This window comes from Vespa mandarinia, chromosome 2 (assembly GCF_050613455.1).
Source record: "Vespa mandarinia isolate Hongniang chromosome 2, ASM5061345v1, whole genome shotgun sequence".
Lineage (NCBI taxonomy): Eukaryota > Metazoa > Arthropoda > Insecta > Hymenoptera > Vespidae > Vespa > Vespa mandarinia.
In genome coordinates, this window is record NC_140811.1 from 521522 (window position 1) to 546796 (window position 25275).

Here is a 25275-nt window from a genome sequence, read left to right on the forward strand (position 1 = left end):
TCCGATCGATTTTTCACGCTAATTTTCTTTACGTCCAATGATATACCTATCTACTAGACGACGGCATTCTCTTTCTATATAACGTAAGAGGCCCTTTGAATTTTATTTTCCAATTCAATTCAACGATTACCGATAATTAACCGAATAATAAACTAATTCAGTCCATTTCGTCGCGGACCGTAACGACCACAATAATATCGCCAAGTCCGGCTTTACATTGTTGCATGAAACCGGTTCGGGGTCCAGTTCGAGCAGGAATTTCGTTTTTTTCGGTTTCCGGTTTAGGTTCCGTTCGATGAGCCGATTGACAACAACCTTGAAGGACCCGGCTCTTAAGTGGTAGCCACTGACATCTCAGTCAGCGCATTCTACCGACGATCCTCGAGTACGACGATCGTTATAGTATAGCGTCGATGAGAAGAGCAAAAAAAAGCGACGACGAAGAAGAGGAAATAGGATTTTATAAAAAATCCTAAATAATGGAATTATTTATAAAATCGCGGTGCGCAGGTACTACGAGTTTGCCTGAATATAATCTTCCTTTTTACTCTCGCGAATATATATATATATATATATATATATATATATATATATATATATATATATATATACACATGAATATAAATAATATATTACAGCCATTAGGATTACGAGTGAAAATCCTGCTGTGCTCCGATTGAACGGACAACTTAGACGCAGCAACGTGTCTCGGCCTTAAACGTGAGAAATAACGACGAACTCGTCAGATCGGTAATCACCAGTAACGGGGAGATAATCGGGAATAACGGCCTCGCGTCCACGAAACGCTTATGAGACAAGGGAAAAGTATGTCAGCTTGTAACTCGTCACCTTCATCGCGATGGCGTAAATCCGCGATCGTTCGCCTTAGCTCGTATTGCGATCGATCTGATTTTTATCGATACCACCAACGACAGAAGGGACACGAGGAGGAATCGAACGATCGTTTACACGAACCATCGATTTATCGTTTATCCTCGGTAAAAGAACTTCTTTCATGAATTATCGCGAAATCGTACGGTTTCATCGTTTGATCGTTTCATCGTAATACTGGAATAATATCGGCCAAGAGAGAATGCACGTTTCTAATCATCAAAATACCGAGTAGAATAGAAAAATATTTCCGTGTAATTAGGGAGAGCGGCAACACGACCAAATATGGGAGGCGGAGAACGCGGTCCAATCTGAAAATCGATATATCTAGCACAGCTGGCATCGACGAGCGTGCATATTCTATACCAACATGGATAGGTATACATATTACTACATACCGCTGGCTTTGCCCGGTATACGGCGGAAAATGAACCATGACGAACGGGCACAATGGCGAGAGAATTACTGCCACGCGAATCTTTCAACGGATCGGTGGATTAGCTGTCTCTCTCTCTCTCTCTCTCTCTCTCTCTCTCTCTCTCTCTCTCTCTCTCTCTCTCTCTCTCTCTCTCTCTCTCTCTCTCATCCATACTTTCTCGATAACAGCTACGTTGGAAACACATCGAGCGATTACGCCAGCGACGACGATGCATCGGCGCTTATCGGCATGAGCGACGCTTCGATTCTACTCCCAAGAATCTCTCGAGGATAATCGCGCTAATGGATATCTTACAGAATATCTCCTCTAACGGGAGAAGAGAAAAAGTTTAATTAACGATGCGTTTCTTTTGCGAACGGGCGAAAGAATTTTATGGCGAGTCTAAGCGTTAACCCCTTCGCACGTTCGCGTGTGTGTGTATGTATATATGTATACATACATATATATATATATATATATATATATATATTTATCTACATATATATTTTCTCGTAGATGGTTAATTGACCAGTTTAGTCGGAAAGAAGGAAGCCGCGCGAAGGAGTAATTTGCCGAGCTTCTCTCCTCGGCGCGTTTTAAACCTGCAAAAGACGACGGTGGCGTGAGAGAAATACGACACCGCCTTCTCCCCCTCCTTCTCTCACTCTTTCTTTCTGTTGTCTATGGCGAGTATTAAACGTCTCACGATATGAGGTAAAATCTACCGGCGACATCGTAATTAGACATCGATTCTCTCTCCTTATTTATATTCCAAAGGAGATGATTAACAATAACAAGCTTCCTCTCGAATAATTATGGTATAGAGATATTGACGCGCAAGGCATCAAAAGTATTTCTATAATAGTTCGCAAAAGCACAAGAAATATCGCAATCTCTTTTTTCATCTCTCGATCTTTTTCTTCCGACGATGAACTTGAATCGTAACGATTAATTAAAAGGTCTGTTTATCGTTTATCTTACATATGATAATTAAGAATTATCCAGCTCTTAGAAAGTTCGTGCAAAGCACGCATTTATCGCCTACATCGACAACAAATAATTCGCGTTAATCAGCGCTCTTAATTACTAATCCACATTTACGGGAGTCCATCAAACGACTAATTAACGGCCACTACCGGCGACGCTTAATTACTAGCCAGCGACTCGCAATGATTCGCGATCGACAATAAAACACATTTCGGATTAACGTGCTGTGTTACCAGCGATCGAATCTCTTAGAACAGTCTACTTCGAAATACAAGATATAAAAAGGGAGAGAAAAACAGAATCGAGATTCTACGAAAGCAAGAAACATCTCTTCTACCTGAGACCCGAAATCCTCGGAAGCTGTCTTGTTTATAGGACTATCTCTCAAAACGATCGATTCTTTAAAATCTACCTGCGAGGAGTTGCAGGTAGGATTCCGAAGAAACAAAAACAATACGATGGAAAATCGAATGTCTTGTGAAAATGACGGAATTATACAAATTGGATAACTCGATGATTCGGTATATTTATCTATCGCTTGGTGATAGTCGCGATTCGGCCAACGATGAACTAGAAAAACAAACTGAAGAGAAGGAGTAGTGGTAGTAGTGATGGTAGTAGTATAGTAGTGTTAGGTTAGTAGTAGAATAGTAGTAGTAGTAGTAGGCAAAGAGACACAACGTCTTATCTTTTTTCGTCCGCCATTTCTCGATTCGCCCCTCTGTACGAACAGAGTTCCCGGCGCAGAGAGACACGTGGATAAAGAGAGGAACGCATAGTATGGGTTTTCAAAGGGTGGGGATAGGGTCGGTCGAACGAACGAACGAACGAACGAACGAACGAACGAACGACGAACGAACGAACGACGAACGAACGAACGAACGAACGAGGGAACGAATGAGGGAAGGAGAAGAGGGGCAACGCTCTTCGAACGGTTCGTAGCCTAGGGCGCAGCGAGACGAAGGGCGGAGGACGCGAGGGTGAAGGAGGAGGAATGGAAGGGCGGAGGGCGAGGTCGAGAGGGAGATTCAACGTTGCCGCTCACACGGACTGGCTCTCGTGTAAACAAGAGAGAACGTGGCAACGTCGCGAGCACGTTTCGGGTAACGTGGCGAACTCTCGGATTACCTGGACCAACCCACGCTAGCCATCCGGCTCTCTCTCTCTTTTTATCCTTCTCTCGCTCTCTTCTTCCTCGTCTGTTTTCGTCGTTGTTGTTGTTGTTGTTATTATCTTTATTATTATTATTATTATTATTATTATTATTATTATTATTATTATTATTATTATTATTATTACTATTACTGTTGCAAGTGTTGAGCACTGTTAGCGTTGACATTGCCCCCACTATCGCTTCCCTACTCTCTAGTTTGTAAGCTTTTTCAAAGAAATTCTCAACGAAGGGAGAAAACAAAAATTGAAGAAGAAAAAGACCAAACCGCGAAGCCAATGGCGTTACGAATCCCACCACCCTAGTCATGTTACTACGTGTGTAACCGTGCACCAAACCATCGTTGATCAGCATCGATGGCAGCAGCAGCGGCGGCGGCGGCGGCGGTGGCGGCGGCGGTGGCGGCGGTGGCGGTGGCGGCGGCGGCGGCGGCACGACGATGCAGATGGAAAGAAGCAATGGCGTAGGTCAATTTTACGTTACACGCTAGCTCTTCAATTGTTTCAAGCTTATTCCAACAACGGAGTCAGCTGCGATAAGAGACCGTCGCGTGATCGGAAGGAAGCCAATACAGAGCAAAATGATCTCATCAGCTAGCATGAGAAAAATTAAGAGAGAGAGAGAGAGAGAGAGAGAGAGAGAGAGAATGATAGGTCGCGCGAGAACGAGCGCAAAAGCGTAAGACTACGAATTACTTTAAACGACGAGCTACTTTAGCATATATGAGCGTCATAAACAAGCACCTAAAGTATGAGTTATTCAATTACATCAAATCGATCGTTTCCTTTTGAGCCTCCAAGTACACGACGCGAATTATCTTGCTGAACGAAAGTTGACACTCTTAATGCTTTGGATATCGTTCAAAAAAGTCGACATTGATAAGGCCTTGCCTGAAAAATCGATTATAGAGCGTCTCGCGTAAATACATAAAAAAAAAAAAAGAAAAAAAACAATAAAAGAAAATAGAAAAGAAAAGAATGTACATTATTATTTATGAGGCAAGTTAAATACTTAAATCATAGGATATGACGATAGAAATCGTTATGCGGTATACGTAGGAGATACGAACGATGATGCGTGTAACATATGCAAATAGAAATTCCTACAAGATCGCTTATCGTTGAAGGACGCCTGGAAACAAAGTTCCGTGAAAATTAATTACCGTGAGATCTTGGTTACTCGCTCGTAACACGACTCGCGAATTCTTTCGCGACCTTTTCCTCTGACGTTAAAGGATCCTGCAAACTACACGTAGACCGTTTCAAACAGACTTTGTTAATGTCGGTGACTACATTTACCCGGAACTCTCTCTCTCTCTCTCTCTCTCTCTCTCTCTCTCACATACATACATACAAACACACACACACACACACATATACGCAGTATTTCCTGAAAATAGTTTCGCGAGATCGGGGTAACTAATACGGATCGATGGAATCGCACGGTAGGTATGATATTTGATGAAAAAATCCAAAAGAAAAATAAACCTTTCACATAGTAGAGTACATAAGCAGTCACCACTACCAGCTTATATTACTTTCAAGCCTGACCTATCGGAAATTGAAATAAGCTACTAATCTTATTTGCATCCAAGTTTTTAACGTAGACTAAGTTTAATCTATGAAATCTTGAAGAGAAATTAAAAACTACGATGTTATAACTACGTCGTATTTTGATTTAATTTCGAACATTAACGAACGTAAGCACGTTAGAGAGTGATATTCCATCGCACACATTCATTTCGTATTGACGTCTGATACACGTACATATTTAACAAGCCTTTTATATATGCAATGCATTTAAAATTTCACGTCACATTGGCATTAACGTTCCCATCGCACATACAGCCTCTGTATTAGTTCTTCATTACTTTCAAAATAATATTACTTTCTTTTTGACTTGATATTTTTTGTAATTTTTCCCCGTTGAAACGTGATTACATAAGATGCGAACTTTTTCATTTCCAGCACATTTGAAATGACGTTTTTGTTATCCTCAACTTGTAACTTGATGCGATTCTATTTCGTTGCAAAACATCACGAGCGATAAAGTGCCGATGGAGAGCGAACGTTTCTCGCTCGTATACAGTTTCGCGGGAGGAGGAAGAGAAGACGATAGTTTCAAGAGAAACGATGGAAGGTCGCTACCCTGTCTAAAGAAATCTGGAAGAAAAATAAGAGTGACTCTGAACGCGGGACTATCGTCACGCGCGTTTTTAAGAGAATAAGCGCGAGAATGTATATAAGCACGTTCTCAAAAGAGAACGCCACGCGATAAACTGCACCGCGTCGACAAAGGATCCGCGGAATTTCAAGGATTCTTGGCTTCCCGGCTAGTTTGACTGAAGGAACGAGAGAGAATTATCCGTAGAATCCGGACAATCTAAATAGAAGCTCGAAGAGACTCGGAGGAGTATGTTCTCGTCGAGGACAACGTATGTATATATGTATTAGTATTTGTATATACGTGTGTGTGTGTGTGTATGCATTTACAATATACGTAGTGTATTGAAGTATGAAAAGGGGGGAATAGAGGAAAAAAAAAGAAGAATAGAGGGAACTACGAGGAAGACGAGGACGGCTTCCCGATGTAACGTGGCACTCTCTTTGAGTTTCGTGCCAAATGCCAGTGTCAGCAGCCGGCGTTTACCTACAACGTAGCCCGTTCTCTCTCTCTTTCTCTCTCCCCCTCCCTCTCTCTTCTTTCTAGCCTAGACGTCAACGTCGATAAAGCGAAACTCGCGAGATAACGTCTGTGTGCATAGTCGATGAAATTTATTTGATATACAAGCTGATAAAAATACGACTCGTCATAGAGTACGTATGTAATGGTACGTGAGCTAGCAACGGTACTTGTATGACCCCCAAGTAGTCTCCCTCTTTAAGTTCTCGACTTTATGAGACTAAAGACGAAAGTACATAGATAATATACACAGGTATATACATATATATATAGATAATAAAAAATGTGACGCGGCATAAGATTTTAGATCCAGTCGAGAACTAATAAAAACAATTTTACTGGAATCGCATTGCGGAGACGACGCAAGAATATATGTGATATGCGATTAACGAGGATTAGTACTTTGGTACATACATTCGCGTTATATTCGAGCGTACACGGCAAAGGAGATAATGAGAGGCTCTCGAGCCTAAACTAGGAAATAGAGTCAGGTCTTGTGGTCGATCGTCGAGCAACTAAGTTAGCAGTAAACGCATCGATTACACGCTCATTTAATCGCGACCGCAAAAATGAACCGCACATTGCTGTATAGTCGTCGGCAACAACAGCAGCAGCAGCAGCAGCAGCAGCAGCAGCAGCAGCAGCAGCAGCAGCAGCAGCAGCAGCAGCAGCAGCAGTAGCCATGCTAATCTATGATCGCTTACGATCGAACACAAAAGCTGTAATTCCATTGGGAGATATCTCGTATCTAACGAGAAGGCTCGCTCGGAGATCGGCAATAGGCCGAACGAAGGAAAGAAGCGGAATGGAACGGAACGGAACGGAACGGAACGGAACGAATGGTGACCTTGAACCGGTGACTTCAAGCGAACACACATACGCACACACACACATGTGTATAGATATATATATATCTATATATGTACATAGAGGGAGAGAGAGGATGTACTCTCGCATAATTATTTTTTTCTCTTTTTATTTTTTCCACGAAAACTCGACAAGTTGATGTATTCCTGTTTGTTTCAACGACGAGGCTGCTAGCAACAGGTGCCTTCCTTCGGCGTCTTTTGCAAAGTGCAAGAGCCGCGCACCGACTCGCGACGTGAATGATACTCCAAGCTTTATTCCGTTTTCTCAAAAACCTTTTTATATACCCTGTACAACGCGAAGAAAAGAAAAAAAGAAAGAAAGAAAGAAAGAAAGAACATGAACAGGGAGAAAATAAAGGGGGTCGAGGGGAGGGGAAGAAAAAAAAGAGAAGGTAAGATAGAAGAGACGCAAGGAGAGTACAAATGGTCGTATTACGAAAGGTAGCTTGAAATTCTGTTAAGCCGAGTACACACGTTCTTCACGGTAGGGAAGCGACGCGGCATACGTGACCACGAATTCTCTCGACGTACTACTATACTCGCCGCATGTTTGCTCGCTCGCGCGCACATAGCTTGTGCGTGAGTAAGTAAGTAAGTAAGTAAACGAGTGAGTGAGTGAGTAAGTGCGTGCGTGCTCGCTCGCTTCTCTTCGTCGTCGTCGTCGTGTCGAGCGTTGCAAAGTTGTGGCGTCCGTCGTAATCCTGCACGCCGCCATGCGTTTCTGACGCCGTCCCTTTTTCCACACGACTCCTTTGTCCCATAGATCGAACAAAGGACTAGGCCGTTCCAAGGACGTGTCTATAGGAGCCGCGCGACCGTTTAGGGTCACAAGTTCCGAGGTCTATAGGACGAAATAAAAATCGAACTGGCGAATCGAACGTGCGTACTTCTCTCTCACTTTCTTATACGCATACACATATATACACATATGCATGTAATATCCGCCCTCTAAACACGAGTTCAAAAATATAAATGGAACAAAGGCCATACTATTATTATATAAAAATTACAATGACAACGACGACGACGGTAGCATGAACATTATGATACGCCAAATTTGTAAATTTATAAGTATAATACGTATAAGTCGGAAATAAAACAATGTCATTTTCTTGATATTCTCAGGTAAACATTTTTTTACCTTCTTCTATTATTGATACTAGGTAAATAGTGAGGCAAAAAAAATGGGGTCATTAGTTTGAAATAAATCGCATGTATCCTTTCCTTGAATTAATCATTATTAAGGATATATCACGCGTGTTCGCTCTCAAAGAAAGTGATGGAACGTCCATTTGTAAAAAGGACCTAAAGTAGACTACCTGAGACAAGGAGAATCGTCCCTAGTTCGGTCGATTTTCCTCGAGATAAGGAAAGAGGAAAATGGACTCGGATGGAATATATATATATATATATATACATGTACGTATACAAACGTGCTTTCCATCAGATAAAATCAAATGAAAGAAGTCGGTGTGAATTTATGATAACGATTAGTTAAACGCGGACTTTGACATACGAAATACACAAAACAATCTTGTATCATAAGGATCTTATTTCTCTCAGTCTTTTTATCTTCCAAATCCTTCCAAGTACCTTTCTGTTCCTGCTTTTTGTCTCAACTCGTTTATTAACCTGTTAATAATAAGGAAAATGTTTGATAGAAAAAAGAAAAGATGTGTCTGATTTAATTTTAATAGAAAATAAAATTTACGTTACGAACGAAGACATGAAAATTATTGAATCCTTAAACGAAGGATATCGAGAAGTATAAATCTTTCTTAAAAACAAATAACATATTTATTCTTTTGTCAAGGATCTTTCTGATGTCCTTTTCCCATGGTTAATGGATTAATAATTATCTATTTATCATTCTCGATAACGAATTTTTCTTGAAAATAATTTGTATTAAATGTATAAGTTTACGTAATAAATTCATTATTGCATATCTCCCTCCTTACCCTATCGCCATCCGATAATAACGAACTTCAATCTTTTTTTTTTTATTCGTCCACTTTCGTTAAACGATCTCAACAATGTTATCGTTGAAAAATCGATCGACTAATGGAGTTGCAGATTAAGTACGACAGAGTATATAATGTGGCATCAAAGTGTAAACTCGTATCGTCGCGAACGTTATATAAATCAAACAATGCGCATAATTCGATAGCCCGAAAGAGAGAGAGAGAGTGAGAGAGAGTGAGAGAGAGAAAGAGAAAGAGAGAGAGAGAGAGAGAGAGAGAGAGAGAGAGATCGTTTCCATTCCACATTCGAGCGAACGTGAGCTGCAAACACGTCGAGTTCATCAGTGGATTTCAAGCAATTCAACGCTGGGCTCGATCCAAGAGAGGTACTCGTATATCAGACTCCGCTGATTTTGCACCGGTGAATGCGGCGAAAAGAGAGAATGGAAGAAGACCAGGAGTGGAGGAAGGAAAAAAAAAGGGAGAATAAAAAAAAAGAGGAGTATGAAAAATAGAATGCCAGGATAAACGAAGAAAAAAGAGAAAACGTTCTTGAAAGCGCGAAAACGAAGTCGATATTGGTTTTTTTTTTTTTTTTTTTTTTTTTTTTATTTTTTTTTTTTTTTTTTTTTTTTTTTTTTCCTTACAATTTGATTTTTTCTTTTGCACAATTTGATTTCAATCCCGTATCGAAGGGAATAACTATTACATTTATCTAACAAGAATACGAGAGTTATTATCGTACAAAACCTTTCGAAGCTCGTAGAGTTTACGACGGTGCATTAAGAAAAAGAAAACGAGAGAGAAAGGGAGGGAGAGAGAGAGAGAAAGAGAGAGAGAAGATTCGTTCTAATTTACGACTTCGACTTGAACGACAACTCTAAGGAGTTTACGAGCAAATGAACGAGGGAGAAGGATATCGTTGTCATTGTCATTGTTACGATCATGAGAAAAATAGGAGAGAGAGAGAGAGAGAGAGAGAGAGAGAGAGAGAGAGAGAGAGAGAGAGAGAGAGAGAGAGAGAGAAGGATATAAGTGGATAGAAAAACGATTCGTAGAACGATTCGTAAAACGATTCGTAGAACGAGAATATCGTACGAAGGAATTCTCTCAAGGCTGTTGCACGGCGCGCTTGTTGGCCGCAGATGCCGATTTCGCGAGTGCACGATCTTTTTCGAATTTTCTTAAATGTCACAACAAACGTCGTAGAAACCGAGTAACAGCATATCGATAATATCGAAAGGATAATATCGAAGGAGCATTTGCGAAATTGCGATTGGTCATTGTTCGGACGGCGAAGCGATTCGAACGATTCATTGTTCCTGTGGTTCGCGATATTGTCGCGATTTAAAAGCGGTCAGGAAGTCGAGAGAGAGAGAGAGAGAGAGAGAGAGAGAGAGAGAGAGAGAGAGAGAGCGGAGAAAAAAAAAGAAAAAACAAAATAACATAAAAAAAGAAAATAAAAATGAACGAAGCAAATTGGCGTTCTCACTGGGCTATAGTAGTAAAAGAGGATATACGAGCGACACATGAGCTTTCGCGTAATCGAGAATGGAATGTCGCGAGGGAACGCTACGTCGTAGACTCCTCGACCTTCGTTTCTGTTTTTTTTCCTTTCTTCTTTTCTCTCTCTCTCTCTCTCTTTTTTCCTTTTTTTCCCCTTTCATGCATCTTTTAACTCGTTCCTATATATAGAGAAAACTACGTGCACCGATTTCAAAACTCCGCGTGACAAAATACTACGTATACGACGGAGAAACGAAAATAAACAAGTTATATTATGAAATAATTTCCCGTTGGACGAGAAAGTAGCGCTCGATATCAGCTGAGAGCGAATTAATATTCGATATTGATACGAGAGGATTTAATAAAATATGTACCAAGTGAAAGAGCCAGCGAGAGAGAAAGAGAGAGATGGACTGTTTTTCTCGCTGCTCCTCCTTTTTCTTTTCTTCTTCTTTACTTCTCCTTAGTTTTTTCCTTCTTTGGCAGAGCTTTTTAACGGGAGCTCGCCCACCAGCGGGATAATCCGAAGGCGAGCACGCCTCTCTGTTTCTGCCCGATGAAAAGCGCGTCAAGGGTTATTGAAGAAAAGGATTTGCATTCGAAAGTAGTGACGCGTATATAATTTCTTCTTCTTCTTCTTCTTTTTGCTCTCTCTCTCTCTCTCTCTCTCTCTCTCTCTCTCTCTCTCTCTCTCTCTCTCTCTCTTTCTCTCTACCTCGCGAGAGAAGGAAAGAAAAATAATAAAAAGAAAAAAGAAAAAGAAAAAAAGAGAGAGAAAAGGAAAACACACAGCACCTCGATTAAAGCGAGTCGTTTTCTTAATTGCTGCGACGAAAAAAGAAACGAAACGAAAAAAGGGTGAAACAAGGGTAAAAAAGAAAATAAAAAAAGGAAATATAAGTGGTAGCGGCGTTTAAAGTAAAAAAAAAACAGGGAAATCCCCGTGAATGAGAACCACTGTAGTGGGACTCGACGAGTCGTTGATATTCAAAGCGCTTTTAAACAACAAGTCGGTAAGAAAAGAAGAACGTTTCGTTCGCAATCGCGCTCGAGTTTCTCAGTCTCGAGAGAGTCACGTACACTCCTCCTAGAGTCGTATCGTGACGTTGATGCGGGTAAACGAAAAGAAGGATACTTGAAATCGAAAAGAGAGAGAACGCGGCGCCGCTGTTTCGAAAGAGAAAGAGGAGAGAGAGAGGACGGATCGATGCTCTGGGAAAAATAATTTGCAGGAGGTCCTAAAAAGTTTATCCAAAGTTCTCGAGAATGAAAAAGGATTCTTTGTCCTGAGAGAAAACTCTTAACTTATCGTATAATATCCGAATGACTCGTCTCGAAGTCAACGGCAACGATAATAGCAGAAACGCTGAAAGTCGAAGGACGAGTGACAGTTCGAGTTGGAGCGCGTTTTTCGCTCGAAACCGTCTTTCTCTCTCTCTCTCTCTCTTTCTCTCTCGCTTATCCTTCGAACGCGCTCGAACTAGAAAGCCGATTTCACCGGCCGTCTTCTAAATCCCATTCCCCTCCCTCTCCTTTCGAACGTTCTACGTTAAAGCTACGTTGGCTCCTATACCTTCCCGAAAAAGGGAATATTGGGACGCAACGCGCTAAATCGTACTCGATCATTCGAACCAAAGATCGATATAATCGTTGAGAAAAGATTCTTCTTTTCCTCGTTCGAGAGTCGCGTCCGTAGTGAAATCGAATCGGCTTACCGCTGATACGTCTCATGACGGCTTCACCACGACACCACGGCTCGTATCCAAGAACAACAACCGTCGTCGCTGCTGCCACTGTTACCGCCTCCGTCACCGTCGCCGCTGCTGCTGCTGCCGCCGCCGCCGCCGCCGCCGTCGTCGTCGTCGTCGCCGTCGTCACCGTCGTCCTCTTCGTCCTCGTACTCGTCCTTCCGTAAGCGTCTGTAGCACTGCTGGTGATAGGCTGATCTACGCTGACGCTCCTGCTGTCGCTGCTGTTGCTGACAGTAATGACGAGGAGGATGATGCTCGTCCAACCTGCGGTGTTCTTCCGCGCGAATCTTTTCCCTCGTCGCTAACACCATACCAAAGGAGAAGGAAGAGGAGAAGAGTTTTTCGCCAACGACCACCGATCACCGATGATAATCGACATCCGATAAGCGCGCACACGTCGTCGTTTCTTCGCGACAGCTAAAGCCCCGCGCCATTGCTCCGTCAACGAAAGAGAGATTGAGAAAGACAGAGAGAAAGAGAGAGATCCGAACGCGCGATGATTCCGCTTCGACAGCGAGAAACTCCTCTTCTCTTCTCTTCTCTTCTCTTTTCTTCTCTTCTCTTGTTCTCCTGTCTTTAGAATTATGTTATACCAGCGGGCTACTAGTACTATTATTCTACTATTACTACTACCATTATTATTATGATGATTACTAGTACTACTACTACTACTACTACGACGACGACGACGACGCCGCCGCCGCCGAGTGTCCTCGCGAAGGACGTCGCTCGAGACGCGTCGTCACCACCACCGACCGACTCGTACCTTCCCTTTCCTCTTCTTCGTGGTATAGAGAGCACGCGCGCGCGCGCGCGATTCTCCGATCTCTCTTCCTCGTTTCCGTTATTGTATCTTTCTCTCTCTCTCTCTCTCTCTCTCTCTCTCTCTCTCTCTCTCTCTCTCTCGCTCGCTCGCTCGCTCGCTCGCTCGCTCTCCCTTTCCTTTAGACTTCACTTCACCTCGATCGCTACGTCGAACGTCGAAATATCTTTATCGATCGCGAGGACGATAAAGGAAATGTGATTATCGGTGAAAACAATAATGACAACGACGAAGAAGACATACTCGCGGTTAACGACCGCGACTACTTCGCCAACACGTACTCTCTTCCTCGTTACGGTTTCGCGTCTGTGCTTGCGGCGCGCTACGGACGCGGAAGAAACTCGTGATCGCTCTTCTTTTACGAGCACGAAAGACGAACGCAGACGCGAAGCCGCCGACTGCGGTTATCGTAGACCAAGCCTCAAGCTACCAATCGCCGCCGCTAGTCGCGCTCGCATCTACTCCAATGAACGGTCGCGCCCTCATCGCACGACCAGCCGCTCGCGCTTATTTCGAATTCCTACTTATTATTTTATATTCTACGAAATAAACACCATCCTTTTCTTTTTGGATTTAATATTTTCTACCAGTTGTAAAAATTTGTTCATTCGCTCTACGCTTTTCGTTCTTTCGAAGATCGAAAGATCGAAATCGGAGATCCGTTACGAAATGTATAATCTACGAGTGCGTGCACCGTACTGAATCAACAATGGAGTGGTCGCGGTCCCTCAAGGATTTGTACGGCCGAGATACGAAAAGTAAATAGAACAGATTAGATAACGCTGTACAAAATGAAGAAATAGAATACGAATTCTCTCTCTCTTTCTCCTCCCGTAATATGTATAGCGGAGTACGTCGTTCTAAATATTTCAACGCGATATATATCGTGCTTTTAATTTCTCACAAATTACGACCTTCTTAGCGATAAAAAAAACCGGCTCATCGATCTTCTCGTACATATTTTTACCATCAGCTCTCTGTTTAATTTCTTCGAGATGGAGGAGGCTGCAATATCCGATGATTCCACGTGCGACTACCTACGCCTGCATCGAGAATACGTAATGAGAAAACCGTTCGATGACTTTAAGATGGCCTATCGTGATACACGATTCTTGTATCGTTAAGTATTCCAAGCTTGAATTACATGAGCGAACAAAGGACACGTCGTATTGCTAAAAGTACGACTCGCAAATCCCCTCTAACGTGTGTGTACTAGGTTTCAACTCGATTCTATTAAGGGAAAGTGAAGACTCGTTAAGGGATACGATCGAAAGGAGAGAAAAATCGACGATTGCCTTCGTCGATAGTTTTTACTTATATCAATCGATATTAACAAAGTCGAATTACTCCGATTATTAAAATGAACGTAGGCATATACTTCAGGCGAATTGTCGGCGAACTTTTTCTAAATAAATCACCGGAGATAGAAAAAAAAAAAAAAGAAAGTAAAGAAAAAGTGGGTATCGGTAAAATATGAAATGTAAACTTTCGAAAGCTTTGTATGGCATCTGTATTTTTCCCAAGCGTTTTAAAAATAGAGTATTCACCCTGCTGTTACGTTTTCAAGTATTCAAGATAAGCTTCATTAATCTAACCTACTGACATGTAAAGGCGACTGCTAACGCGTATCTTCTTTTTCTCCGACCTTTTCATAATATCGAACGAGAAACTCTAACCGAGAGATGTATGCGGTAATTTATGCGAGTTAAAGGAGTGCTCTTGAATGCGCAGAGAGGTTAACCTAAACTCATTCGCGTACGTTTCTCGGCCGACTCTGTAGGGGCCAAACAATATAACTAATTATCATCAATTATACCCAAGAGAAAGAATAAGAGAGAGAAAGAGAGAGAAAGAATAAAAAAAAATAGCAACAAGACCTCATTCGAACGAAGATCGCAATCGTTCGTAATTACTTTTTCGATCGTAACTAGTACATCGCAATGTTCCAAATGAAAAAAAAAAAAAAAAAAGAAAAAGAAAATATAATCATCATACGAGTTCTCATCGTTCGAGAATATCGATCGCATACGATAAGATTCGTAAAAAAATTTTCAAGGTTAGAATCGAAAAATGAACAAATCTTATTGTTCGGTTAGAACGAAGCCAGTAAAAGCGGAACGATAAGAGAATTCAGAAGGATGTACCGGTTTACTTTCTTCGTAAAATAACTCGGCATCGTAAAATCGACGTTCCGGATATTCCTTTTATTCGAAATACTTTGTCCGCGAATCCGGATCGCGTTCCAAGGGAATAAAGAGCCCAAATTCCAGGTAAATCGTTGGACCCTTCCGCGGCTTTTCATATTTTCTCTTTCCTCTTAACGCATACCATCCTGTATAACAGGATGTGCAAAAGGGACGACGAATCGAAAAGCAGCCGTTCGTGAAACAGAAAGACGACTGGTATCGGCAGCATCCAACATCGACGATCCCGTTTCGTTACTCGACTCGTCGAACCCAAAGGTTCGCGTACAATGTCGTCTGTGGCGTCGAGTTCGTGTACTAGAGCGTAGGGTGACGTTGCGGATGATCACCATGGAAACGAAACGTGGACCTTCCCTCGAACCTATCTTTCCTACTCTTGTTCCTCTCTCTCCCTCTCTCTCTCTCTCTCTCTCTGCGTCGTTCAACTCGCACTCTTCGCACACAAAGGACACCCATCGTCTCGAACGACCCTGCGTCCTCTTCGCTTTTCCATCTTTCATTCTCTCTCTTTCTCGCATATACACACATACATAAAAAAGGAAAGCGCTACGCTAGACGCAAGTTCACTCACCGGTACGATCCTCGCTCCTTCACGTCGACGTACTTCCTTCCTTTGAGCGTCGTTCCTTCGAACTTCCTTGTTCTTTTCTCCTCCTTCTCCACCTCGTCCAACTTTGTTTCTTCTTCTTCCTCTTCTTCTTCCTCGGCGTCGCAGCCACCGCTGCTCCCGCCGTTTTCCTCTTCAACTTCGTCTTCGTCGTCTTTGTTTTTATCGTCGTCGTTGTCGTCGTCGTCGTTATTATTGTCGTCGTCGTCGTCGTCGTCAACGTCGCCGTCGTTGTCTTTGTCGTCGTCGTTTTCGTCGTCGTCGTCGTCGTGGTCGTCGTTGCCGTTGTCGCCGGTCGCCTCCACGTTTAAAGCCAGATTTGCAGCGCGCGACGACGTCCCATGCGGGGGCGCCGCTCCTTAATAAACCTTTATACTATCTTGCATACGACTTATATTCGTATTTCTCTCGTCCTTATTTTCTTCATTTCTTTCTTACCAATTAACTTACTCAAGAGTTTACATTTTTAAGAATGTCGATTATATGGGATTTCCCTCGATGACGATAATAACGACGGAAATTAATCTCGTTCCTCGTGAAAGATTCGTCCAGGGCAAAGCACGATAAAGGTGAGAGGGAGAAAAGGTATACGCGAAAGAGTGTGTACGCGTATGCGTGTGTGTGTGTGGTTGTGTGCACGCGCGCGCGTCTATATACTTGCATCTGCAAGTACCAAGCACTTTCTCCGTCTCTTTTTTTTCCATCGACCTTCCATATACTCTCTCGCTCTCACCTATCAACGAGATTGCATGCATTTATTTGTACTTCGTATTTGTTCTCTTTCTCTCTTCCCTACTTCATAGCCTTTTCTTCTTCTTCTTTACACAGTGCCGGAGTAATGATTTTAAATCTCCCAGGCCTTCTTGTACATGCTCCTGATGTAAGGGTTTTTTTTTCAAAGTTACACTACGTACACTTACCTTATCATCATCTTTGTTTCTCTTTTATATATGCATATATAAATATATATATTTTTTTTTATTTCGGTTGACCTAAAGCATACGAGTGATAATATGGATAGAGAAAAGAGAAACAAAGATCTTGTTTATTTCGGATATTCAAAGACGAGTCAGAATTGGACTCGAGTAAGGTCTCGTCTCTCGTAAAATCCAAATGTTCCGTTTGTACGCAATCTATTAATTCTCCCTCTCTCTCTCTCTCCCCCCCCTCTCGCTCTCCATTGCAGACCACTCCTCCGCTTACCGACAACTCCGTACGTATATCGATTGTTCTCGTGGAAACGACGCAACATGCGGGACCACCATCCCACATTCATTGTCTTGTTGCGTAGAAGGTCTTCCAAATATGCGTGTAATCTATCTATTTCATTTCGCTCGAGGAAATTGATCGGATCGAATCAACGATAAATCGCACTTGCTATTATAAAGCTTTTCGTCGGAAGACTAAGCTTATCTGACTAAGAGTTAGACGCGATCTCCCCGTTTAGATTTTCTTATATTTTATATCTGTTATTAAGCGATAATTATACACATAAGAGACAAAAATGTTATATATATATTAAAATATACACAAAATGTACAACGTAAATCGCATGTCTGCCGTCACGCAATTTGATCGCGCGCTTGCTCGGCGGTAAAAAAATAGGATTTGGAGAAATTGAAAAGTTTAAAATCTAATGCGAAACTCTCTTGATACATACTCCGTCTTTCGACAACGAAGTACAAAGATAGGAAATGGCTTATCACCACAATCTTATTGCGCAATACATGTTCACGATTATCGGAAAACGTAAAATGAGAAATAAATTACACTCATTGAAAGAAAGAGAAAAAAGGAAAACATAATAATAAAGGAAAAGGAAAAAAAAAAGAAAAGAAAAACGAAAAAAAATTATTTACAATACATACGCTGCTTTCCTCTAACCCTCGATGGTATTTTTATAAATAACGTATGTAAATATACTAATAATACTTCGTATCGACGGAACTATGCTGACGCAATATATGCTTTTTAACGCACGACGATATCGAGAAACAATTAAAAATGATAATTTCTTTTTAATGAACAAAAAATTTTTAAAATTTATCGAAAAATTCATCGAGATGGTCGACAAGATAAATACTGATTTTTATACAATGTAAAATACACAACGATCATTCTCTTATAAATAACAATAATAATTTAAATTACATGTAATATAAAGTAGATATAAAATCAATCAGAAAAGAACAATATATCATATTATATCCTCCAACGTAAAATAACTCGTACATTGGAATTAGTTTGGTGTATGTATATATATAATATATATAATATATATATTAGAGTGTCCCATAAGTTTTTTTCCTTTTTTTTTAATGCGAAATCAAATATGTGAACCATTCTGCTCTATTACCTTCTTCCATCTCTCAGGAAGTCTCATTATGCCCTCTTTCCAAAATTATTGAGACTTACTTGTAAAATATTCATCGAGGTGCGTTTTTATTTCGCTTTCGGATTTGTAACATTTATCACGGAGAGAATTTTTTTAACGAGAGAAACAAGTAATAATCGAATGGAGCAAGGTCTGGGGAGTACGGAGGATGAGGTAGAACGTCCCTATTAAACTGTAAGAGTTTCTGTCTTACGGGCAATGCAACATGCGGTCTTGCGTTGTGATGAAAAACGACACCTCGTCATTTCATCAATTCTGGCCGTTTTTCGGCTATGGCAGCTTTCAATTTATCAAGTTGATTGCAATATTTTGCAGAATTGATCATTTCACCTTGTGGAAAGAGCTCGTAGTATACTACATCTTTCTAGTCCCACCGAATGTACAAAAGAACTTTCTTCGGATGAAGTCTTGGCTTCGTAATAGTTGAAAGTTGATTTTCCTTAGACTAAATGTGCATTTTCGATGCAAATTTTGATATAAAATCCAAATCTCGTCACCAGTGACAAGCCTCTTTAAAAAAGAATTTTTTTCATGTTGCTAAAAAAGCAAATCGCACATAGAGATGCGGTTCATAAGGTCGGTCTCCGTCAATTGGCGTGGAACCCAAACTTCATACCGATTCACATATCCCATCTTGATGACATGATTATGTACCGTTGTCCTGGGAATGTTAGTGGCATCCACTATCTCGCACACACTATATCGCGGATTTTCAGCGAGCATACTCTTGATGAGGTCCGTATCCGTCGTTGTTGGACGGCCGCTGCAGTCTTCATCTTTCAAATCAAAATTACAACTCTAAATTTCTTAAACCAATTGCAGACGGTTCTAATAGTCGTGGTACCACTCCCATAAACGGTGCAAATCTCTTCTCCAGTGTCATGTGTACTATTACCTTTTTTAAACCAATGAAGCATAACATGCCGCGAATGCTTCTTTTGGCTATCCATATTGAACGGCGTAGAAAAGGATTTTAAAAGAGACAGTCACAAACGAAACGTACTTTGAAAGAGCTGTGAGACGACTGAAATTGATGCCATAAACAGACAATAGATAAACTTACATGTTTAGTAACATAGCCGGTTCGAGGTCATACAGAGCGTGGCGCGGAAAAAACTTATGGGACACCCTAATACATATATATATATATATACACACACACACACGCGCACACAAATATATATATATATATATATATATATATATATATATATATATATATATATCCGAGGAATTTAGCGCTTTTCTTCTTTTCATTAAAGCAAATTAATTCATGTGTTATGCTTTCGAAATTCCTTTGATCTTCGTCTAAAGATTAATTTTGATTTCTGTTATTTGAATTTTTAAATATTCTTTATGCAATACGAAAAAAATAATTAAAAAATAATTAAAAAATGCATCAAAGACTAGTTTAACAAATTCTTGCCATTTCAATGTATCGCTAATGAATAATTATACCATATAATATTGAACTTTAAACGATGATAATTTACTGAAGCGTTACACATATTTTCGTTTCCTTATTTCGAAATAAAAAATAAAATCGTAAAATAAAAATATAAATAATAATACAGTGCTTAGAAAAGTCGTCAAATTTGATTGATAAAATAGAATCGGTTATTCAAAATCTCTACTTAATGCAAAAGAATCAAATAACTGATATCGATAATAAAATAATTTCTCAGCATCGATTTCGATCATCTATAGATGACTAAGATTTCTTATTAATAAGAACATGAAAAGCAATCTCAAAGAGATTACGTCTATCTATAATTTTAAAACTGACTGATAATCTCGACGAATCTATTCATGCGTTGAACATTCGAACGGAATCGCTACATTGAAAAATTTCTAAGTATATTTTTTTACGATATGAAGACTTTAAATACTTAAGTACGCCATTGTAATATTCATTATCTTATTAGCGTACAATAATAATAAAAAGGGAAATCATTACGAGGCGTTCTGTTACGAGTGGATGCTACCGCTTCTTTTTCATACCTTTGCGATAACCTTTCCCAAACCATCCAGGATTTTTTGCAGATGCCAGTGGCGCGTCGGCGATAACTAATTGCTCCGCTTCCTGTATATGTTCATTTTCCGTTTCTAATGATACGGGGTCGTCTCCGTCGCGCTGATAATAGAGGCAAGTAAGGGACCCTTCGTGTTCCATACAAAACGAACAGGCTGCTTTAGGTTTTGGTGTCTCTGTCGTAACATTGGGTATTTGTATGAATGGATAATAAAATAATGGAGTTAATTGAGGATACATGTACATAGGAGGGAAAGGTAATCCCATAGATAAAAAAGGCAATGCAGTAAAGAAAGGTGCAGAATAGGCAGTCACAGAATCGGTTACGCTTATAGGAGTGATACAGTCTTCGGTTTCTTTAGTTTCTGGTACGGCATCCTCGATAGATTGTTCGGTACTTTGGCGCGGGGACTTTTTTACAGTCGCTGCTACAGGCTCCTCCAAGCATGGCTGGGTCGTCGTCGGTAATTCACTGGTCTGCAGTCTTATAGCATGAAAAAATATCGGATCTTTTGAACGATTGTATTGCGGAATATCCAATCCTAAGTGAGCCATGATCTTTTTCATAACTTCGTCACACTTTCCATTTATCTTCAAAACAGCGTTCTCGTCTTTCGGAGTCCATTGTAAATTAACGATATACAATGAAGGACGTTTGTGTACTGGTCTATCCATTTGCCATAGCCACGGATATTTTTTCAAAACTTTAAGACTAGAACCCAAACATAATATCACGTCGGCTTGTTTGGCTGCCCGTGTAGCACCATTCCAATTAATTGGCCATGGCAAATTTCCTCTTTCGCCAAAATGTACTATAGAATCTTGCAAAATTGAATTACATTTGTGGCATAATCTGCCTGTTCCGTGCGAATATCTAGCTGTTTTTTCCGTAACGTCAAAAATCCTCCAATATTCTCTAGATGGTTTACAAGTTCTACATACTTCTACGTACATATTTCCATGAACTTCGGATAGAAGGGTACGAGGTATACCACTGCGCAAATGAAGTCCATCACAATTCTGCGATACTATGTGTTTCAATACACGTGCCTTATATAAAGCGTACAAAGCCATATGCGTTAACGTTGGCTCGGCCTGACTCAAGTCATGATTCCTATAAATGATCGAGCAACCATAGAATATAAATGTTATTGGTATAAAATCTATTATCTCGTAGTATATCGTTTGGAAATAACTTTACCCGATATCCTTTCCCTGTTGCATCCTGGTCCATACGCCGTTTGTTCCTCTGTAATCAGGAATAGATGCCGCTGTACTAATACCAGCGCCAGTGTACACGGCAAGAGAAGTAGCTCTGCTAATAGCAGCAGCCAATCTAATACATTTTTCTTCCAAAATCTCTGGTACATCCTCAATTTCTTCCAATCTTGCTTTAACCCTATCCCTTTTTTCTTGTCTACAAAATTAGGTAAAGATTCTATTAGAAATTGTACCAATATAAATATATCCACATATTATATATTCATTTATATATCCATTTATATGTATATATATATATATATATATTCATTTATAATATATTCATTTATATATCCACATATCCATACAACATTTTCACAATATTACTTCCTTCTGTCATTTATTTCACTTGAGCTCAGAGTCTTTACTTAATATAAAACTACGCTAAAATACAAGAAATATGAGTTTATAATAACGCCATAACTTCGTCCAATTAAAAGAAAATACTTTATGCCATAATTAGATATATCAACGCAATCGAGATTTTACAAAATGGCCATACCTTAAATTAACCTCCTTCACTACGTCACTACAAGAGACGAGTATATCCACTTCCTCCGGCGTTCTGTCAATTTCAGGTTTTTGCAGAATCGCAGCCACCTAAAACTGACGCCTGTCATTCTTTGCAGTGATTTGTTTACAACACTTCGATTTGAAAGGAGCAGCCGGGCGAATGAATAATATTCGAAAAACAATTTTAAAAAATAATGCGATACTCGATACACGATGTAAAATATAAAATGTACCTTTTTGAAAGTAGCGACTCGTTCATCCTTCACTTTAAAAGATTTAATTACAGCGGAACGTCTTCTCGACAAGAACTTCTCGTTACTCGGCTCCTCCATCTTTAATCAAAAGGTGCGTAACAGTGCTGTATCAAGGTGTCTGGAGGCCCACGTAATTGGACTTAAACAGTGATTGTTAAAAAATAAATTAATTACATTATTGTCGAACTTTTTATAATCATTATTATTAAATCAATGACATTAAGACGAATTACTAACGATAAAATTCAACCAACCATAAACAAGTTACTTCATAAAAATGTTCCCAAATAAAGATCTGATTAAATGTATTTTTTTTTTTTTTTATTGCACGATTAATGATAAATTCTGAAATTTATATGAAAATTAATTGGCAATATAAAATATGGTCATTTAAATAATATCTAAATTAAAAAGCAAAGAATTTATCCTTCGAGTAATTAGCATTGCGACATAAGTAAGCGAATACGTAATTGTCAAGTATCAATAGGATTAATGATATATCGATTAATAGAAATATTTAATAACGTACGTTAAAAATGATGAAAAATTGTAATAACAAAATCTACGAGGAAGAAGTGAATAAAAGTTTAAAAGATAAAACACGAGGCACGATAGAATTTAAATTTCCTCCTCGTTGTGATTTTTAGTCACCGTTGCCTGACAAACGAAAACAACTCTCGACAAGAGAGAAACTATATTTATTGTACCGACTACGTCCCTTTCTGTGCATCGCATTAAAAATTGGATGTACACCAATCACTCGATAATTATGTTGAAAATAAAATATAATTAATAAGAATTTAGTTTGTTAGTAATGCCAGGTTTAGAAGGAAGTATTTCGCTCGATACGAGTCCACCCACGCACGGCCTAATGTCCGATGGAATCGCTTCTGAACAAGTAAAAAAATTTCTCTTCCGATCGCGAAAAATACACGAGAGTGTACAGAACGACGAAAGTTTAGAAATTTATATACCAGAGGTAAGAAATTCCTTTTCCAATTTGAATTTCTATCGATATTATATCGATAATATCAATAAATTTCTTTTTCGCTACCGGTATTACGTACTTTGTTTGGTTAGAACGGTACGGTGATAACTTTATACAAATCTCTTTTTATAATCGATCCAATTGAAATAATATCTAATTAAAAATGAAATAATATAATCTTTCTAATATCACCTTATCCATATTTAATTTTTTTTTTATAATTGGACGTTATTTTATTTCATTACAGTTACTGCAAGCAAATTACAGTTATTACACTTGGCCTTCTGCACCGGTTCTTGCCTGGTTTTTGTGGGAGCATAGAGAGGAGCTCATCGGAAAGAGAGTTTTAGAATTGGGTTCTGGTACTGCTCTTCCTGGTATTTTGGCCAGTAAATGTGGCGCTGTTGTAACTTTAAGCGACTCTGCCAATTTGCCAAGAAGCTTGCAACATATTAAAAGGAGCTGCGAATTAAATGGCATTTTATCTCAAGTTAGAATAGTCGGAATTACCTGGGGTTTATTTCTCTCCAGTTTATTTACCATTGGTCCGTTGGATTTAATTCTTGGATCTGACTGTTTTTATGAACCAACTTTATTCGAAGATATTGTTGTCACCGTAGCCTTTCTGTTAGAAAAGAATCCAAATGCAAAATTTCTATGTACTTACCAAGAGCGTAGCGCCGATTGGTCTATCGAACATTTATTAACCAAGTGGGGTCTTACGTGTAATCAAATATCACTTTCTACTCTTGGTACAGATTCTGATATTAATATACATGAATTGATGCAAGATCACACTATCCACCTGCTAGATATACAAAAAGCTACTTGAGTTATTTTTTAATATCATGGGTAATGTACGTAAAATATATAAGATATTTGTTTATAACTTGCCATGGACTGTAAGTAAACATGAACTTAAAGAATATTTCAATAAATATGGTTATATACATGAGGCGGTTGTAACTTTTAACAGGAAAACGGGGCTTAGTAAGGGATACGGCTTTATCCAATTTATTGATAAATCAGCATATGATAAAGTATTACAGCAACCGCACCATATGATAGATGATTACATTGTAAAAGTGAAAGAATACAAATTTTGATTAAAAGAAATTGAAGAAATTCATTATTACATATCCATCGATCATGGCTGAAATTAGTGATTTCGTTGTAACAGATCTAGAAAAAACATTTGAAAAAGCAACAAAATATGTACAAACCATAGCATCAGAATTAGATTCTCAACAGTTACTTAATTTATATAGTCTGTACAAACAAGCTACCATTGGCCCTTGCAACATTTTCAAACCAAATTGGTATCAAGTGCAGGCTAAGCAAAAATGGGAAGCATGGAAAAGTCTTGGTGAAATGGATCAGGAAGCTGCAATGAACAATTATATATGCACGTTAAACAAAATAAATCCTACTTGGGAAACAGATGTAGCAACAGAATCACGTGCATGGACCACAGTTAGTAGGTTGCCTAATACAGAAAGAGAGTTACTTGATACGGATAAAACATTTCTTGATTGGGTCAAAGAAGGTCATAAAGAAAAAGTACAAGAAATTTTATTAACAAATTCTACATTGACAAATATATTGGACGAAGATGGTTTGTTACCTATACACTGGGCAGCAGATCGTGGACATGTTGCGATCATTGAATACTTGATTCAACACGGTGCAAATGTTAACTCCAAAGATATCGATGGTCAAACACCTTTACATTATGCGGCATCATGTGGACATATAGATGTGATCAAATATTTACTTTCCATGGGGGCTGAGTCTATAGAAGATAATGATGGTATGAAACCAAAAGATATTGCAGATGAAAAAGTGGTAGCTATTCTTTAATAAAATGATTATGTGTATTAGTAAATTGTACTGTAGTAATGATTATGTTCTTTAATTATATGAATAAATTTAACGTGTTAATAATATTATTTTGGTAACTTTT

At 39.4% G+C, this 25275-nt stretch overlaps 4 protein-coding genes across 5 annotated transcripts in view; 2 read left to right on the forward strand and 2 right to left on the reverse strand.

The window, feature by feature from the left end:
* Positions 1-13749, reverse strand: part of ckn (CRK like proto-oncogene, adaptor protein) — a 33084-nt gene extending 19335 nt beyond the window's left edge. Inside the window, exon 1 of the mRNA XM_035888023.2 lies at positions 12201-13749. Within this exon, the coding sequence (XP_035743916.1) occupies positions 12201-12216 (16 nt within the window). The 5' untranslated portion in view covers positions 12217-13749. The remainder of the gene's footprint in view (positions 1-12200) is intronic.
* A 6110-nt stretch (positions 13750-19859) lies between these two features.
* Sirt7 (sirtuin 7) lies at positions 19860-23646 on the reverse strand. Its single transcript, XM_035888024.2, has 5 exons — positions 23505-23646; positions 22304-22402; positions 22060-22157; positions 21499-21714; positions 19860-21411 (listed from the first exon to the last, which is right to left on the reverse strand). The coding sequence occupies exons 1-5, from the start codon at positions 23511-23513 to the stop codon at positions 20247-20249; spliced, it is 1587 nt and encodes a 528-aa protein (XP_035743917.1). The 5' UTR covers positions 23514-23646; the 3' UTR covers positions 19860-20246.
* Positions 22801-24430, forward strand: LOC118451463 (histone-arginine methyltransferase METTL23). 2 transcript variants are annotated; one of them, XM_035888041.2, is made up of 3 exons: positions 22801-23303; positions 23560-24169; positions 24289-24430. In XM_035888041.2, exons 1-2 carry the CDS (start codon positions 23139-23141, stop codon positions 24142-24144), a joined length of 750 nt encoding a protein of 249 aa, XP_035743934.1. In that variant the 5' UTR covers positions 22801-23138; the 3' UTR covers positions 24145-24169; positions 24289-24430. The 2 variants fall into 2 exon arrangements, 1 of the variants encoding a protein (XP_035743934.1); XR_004841101.2 differs by having other exon boundaries at positions 22805-23303; positions 23560-24214.
* Positions 24431-24461: 31 nt separating this feature from the next.
* Positions 24462-25258, forward strand: LOC118451464 (acyl-CoA-binding domain-containing protein 6). The gene has a single exon (XM_035888042.2). The coding sequence runs from the start codon at positions 24462-24464 to the stop codon at positions 25170-25172; it is 711 nt and encodes a 236-aa protein (XP_035743935.1). The 3' UTR covers positions 25173-25258.
* The last annotated feature ends 17 nt before the right edge of the window (positions 25259-25275 follow it).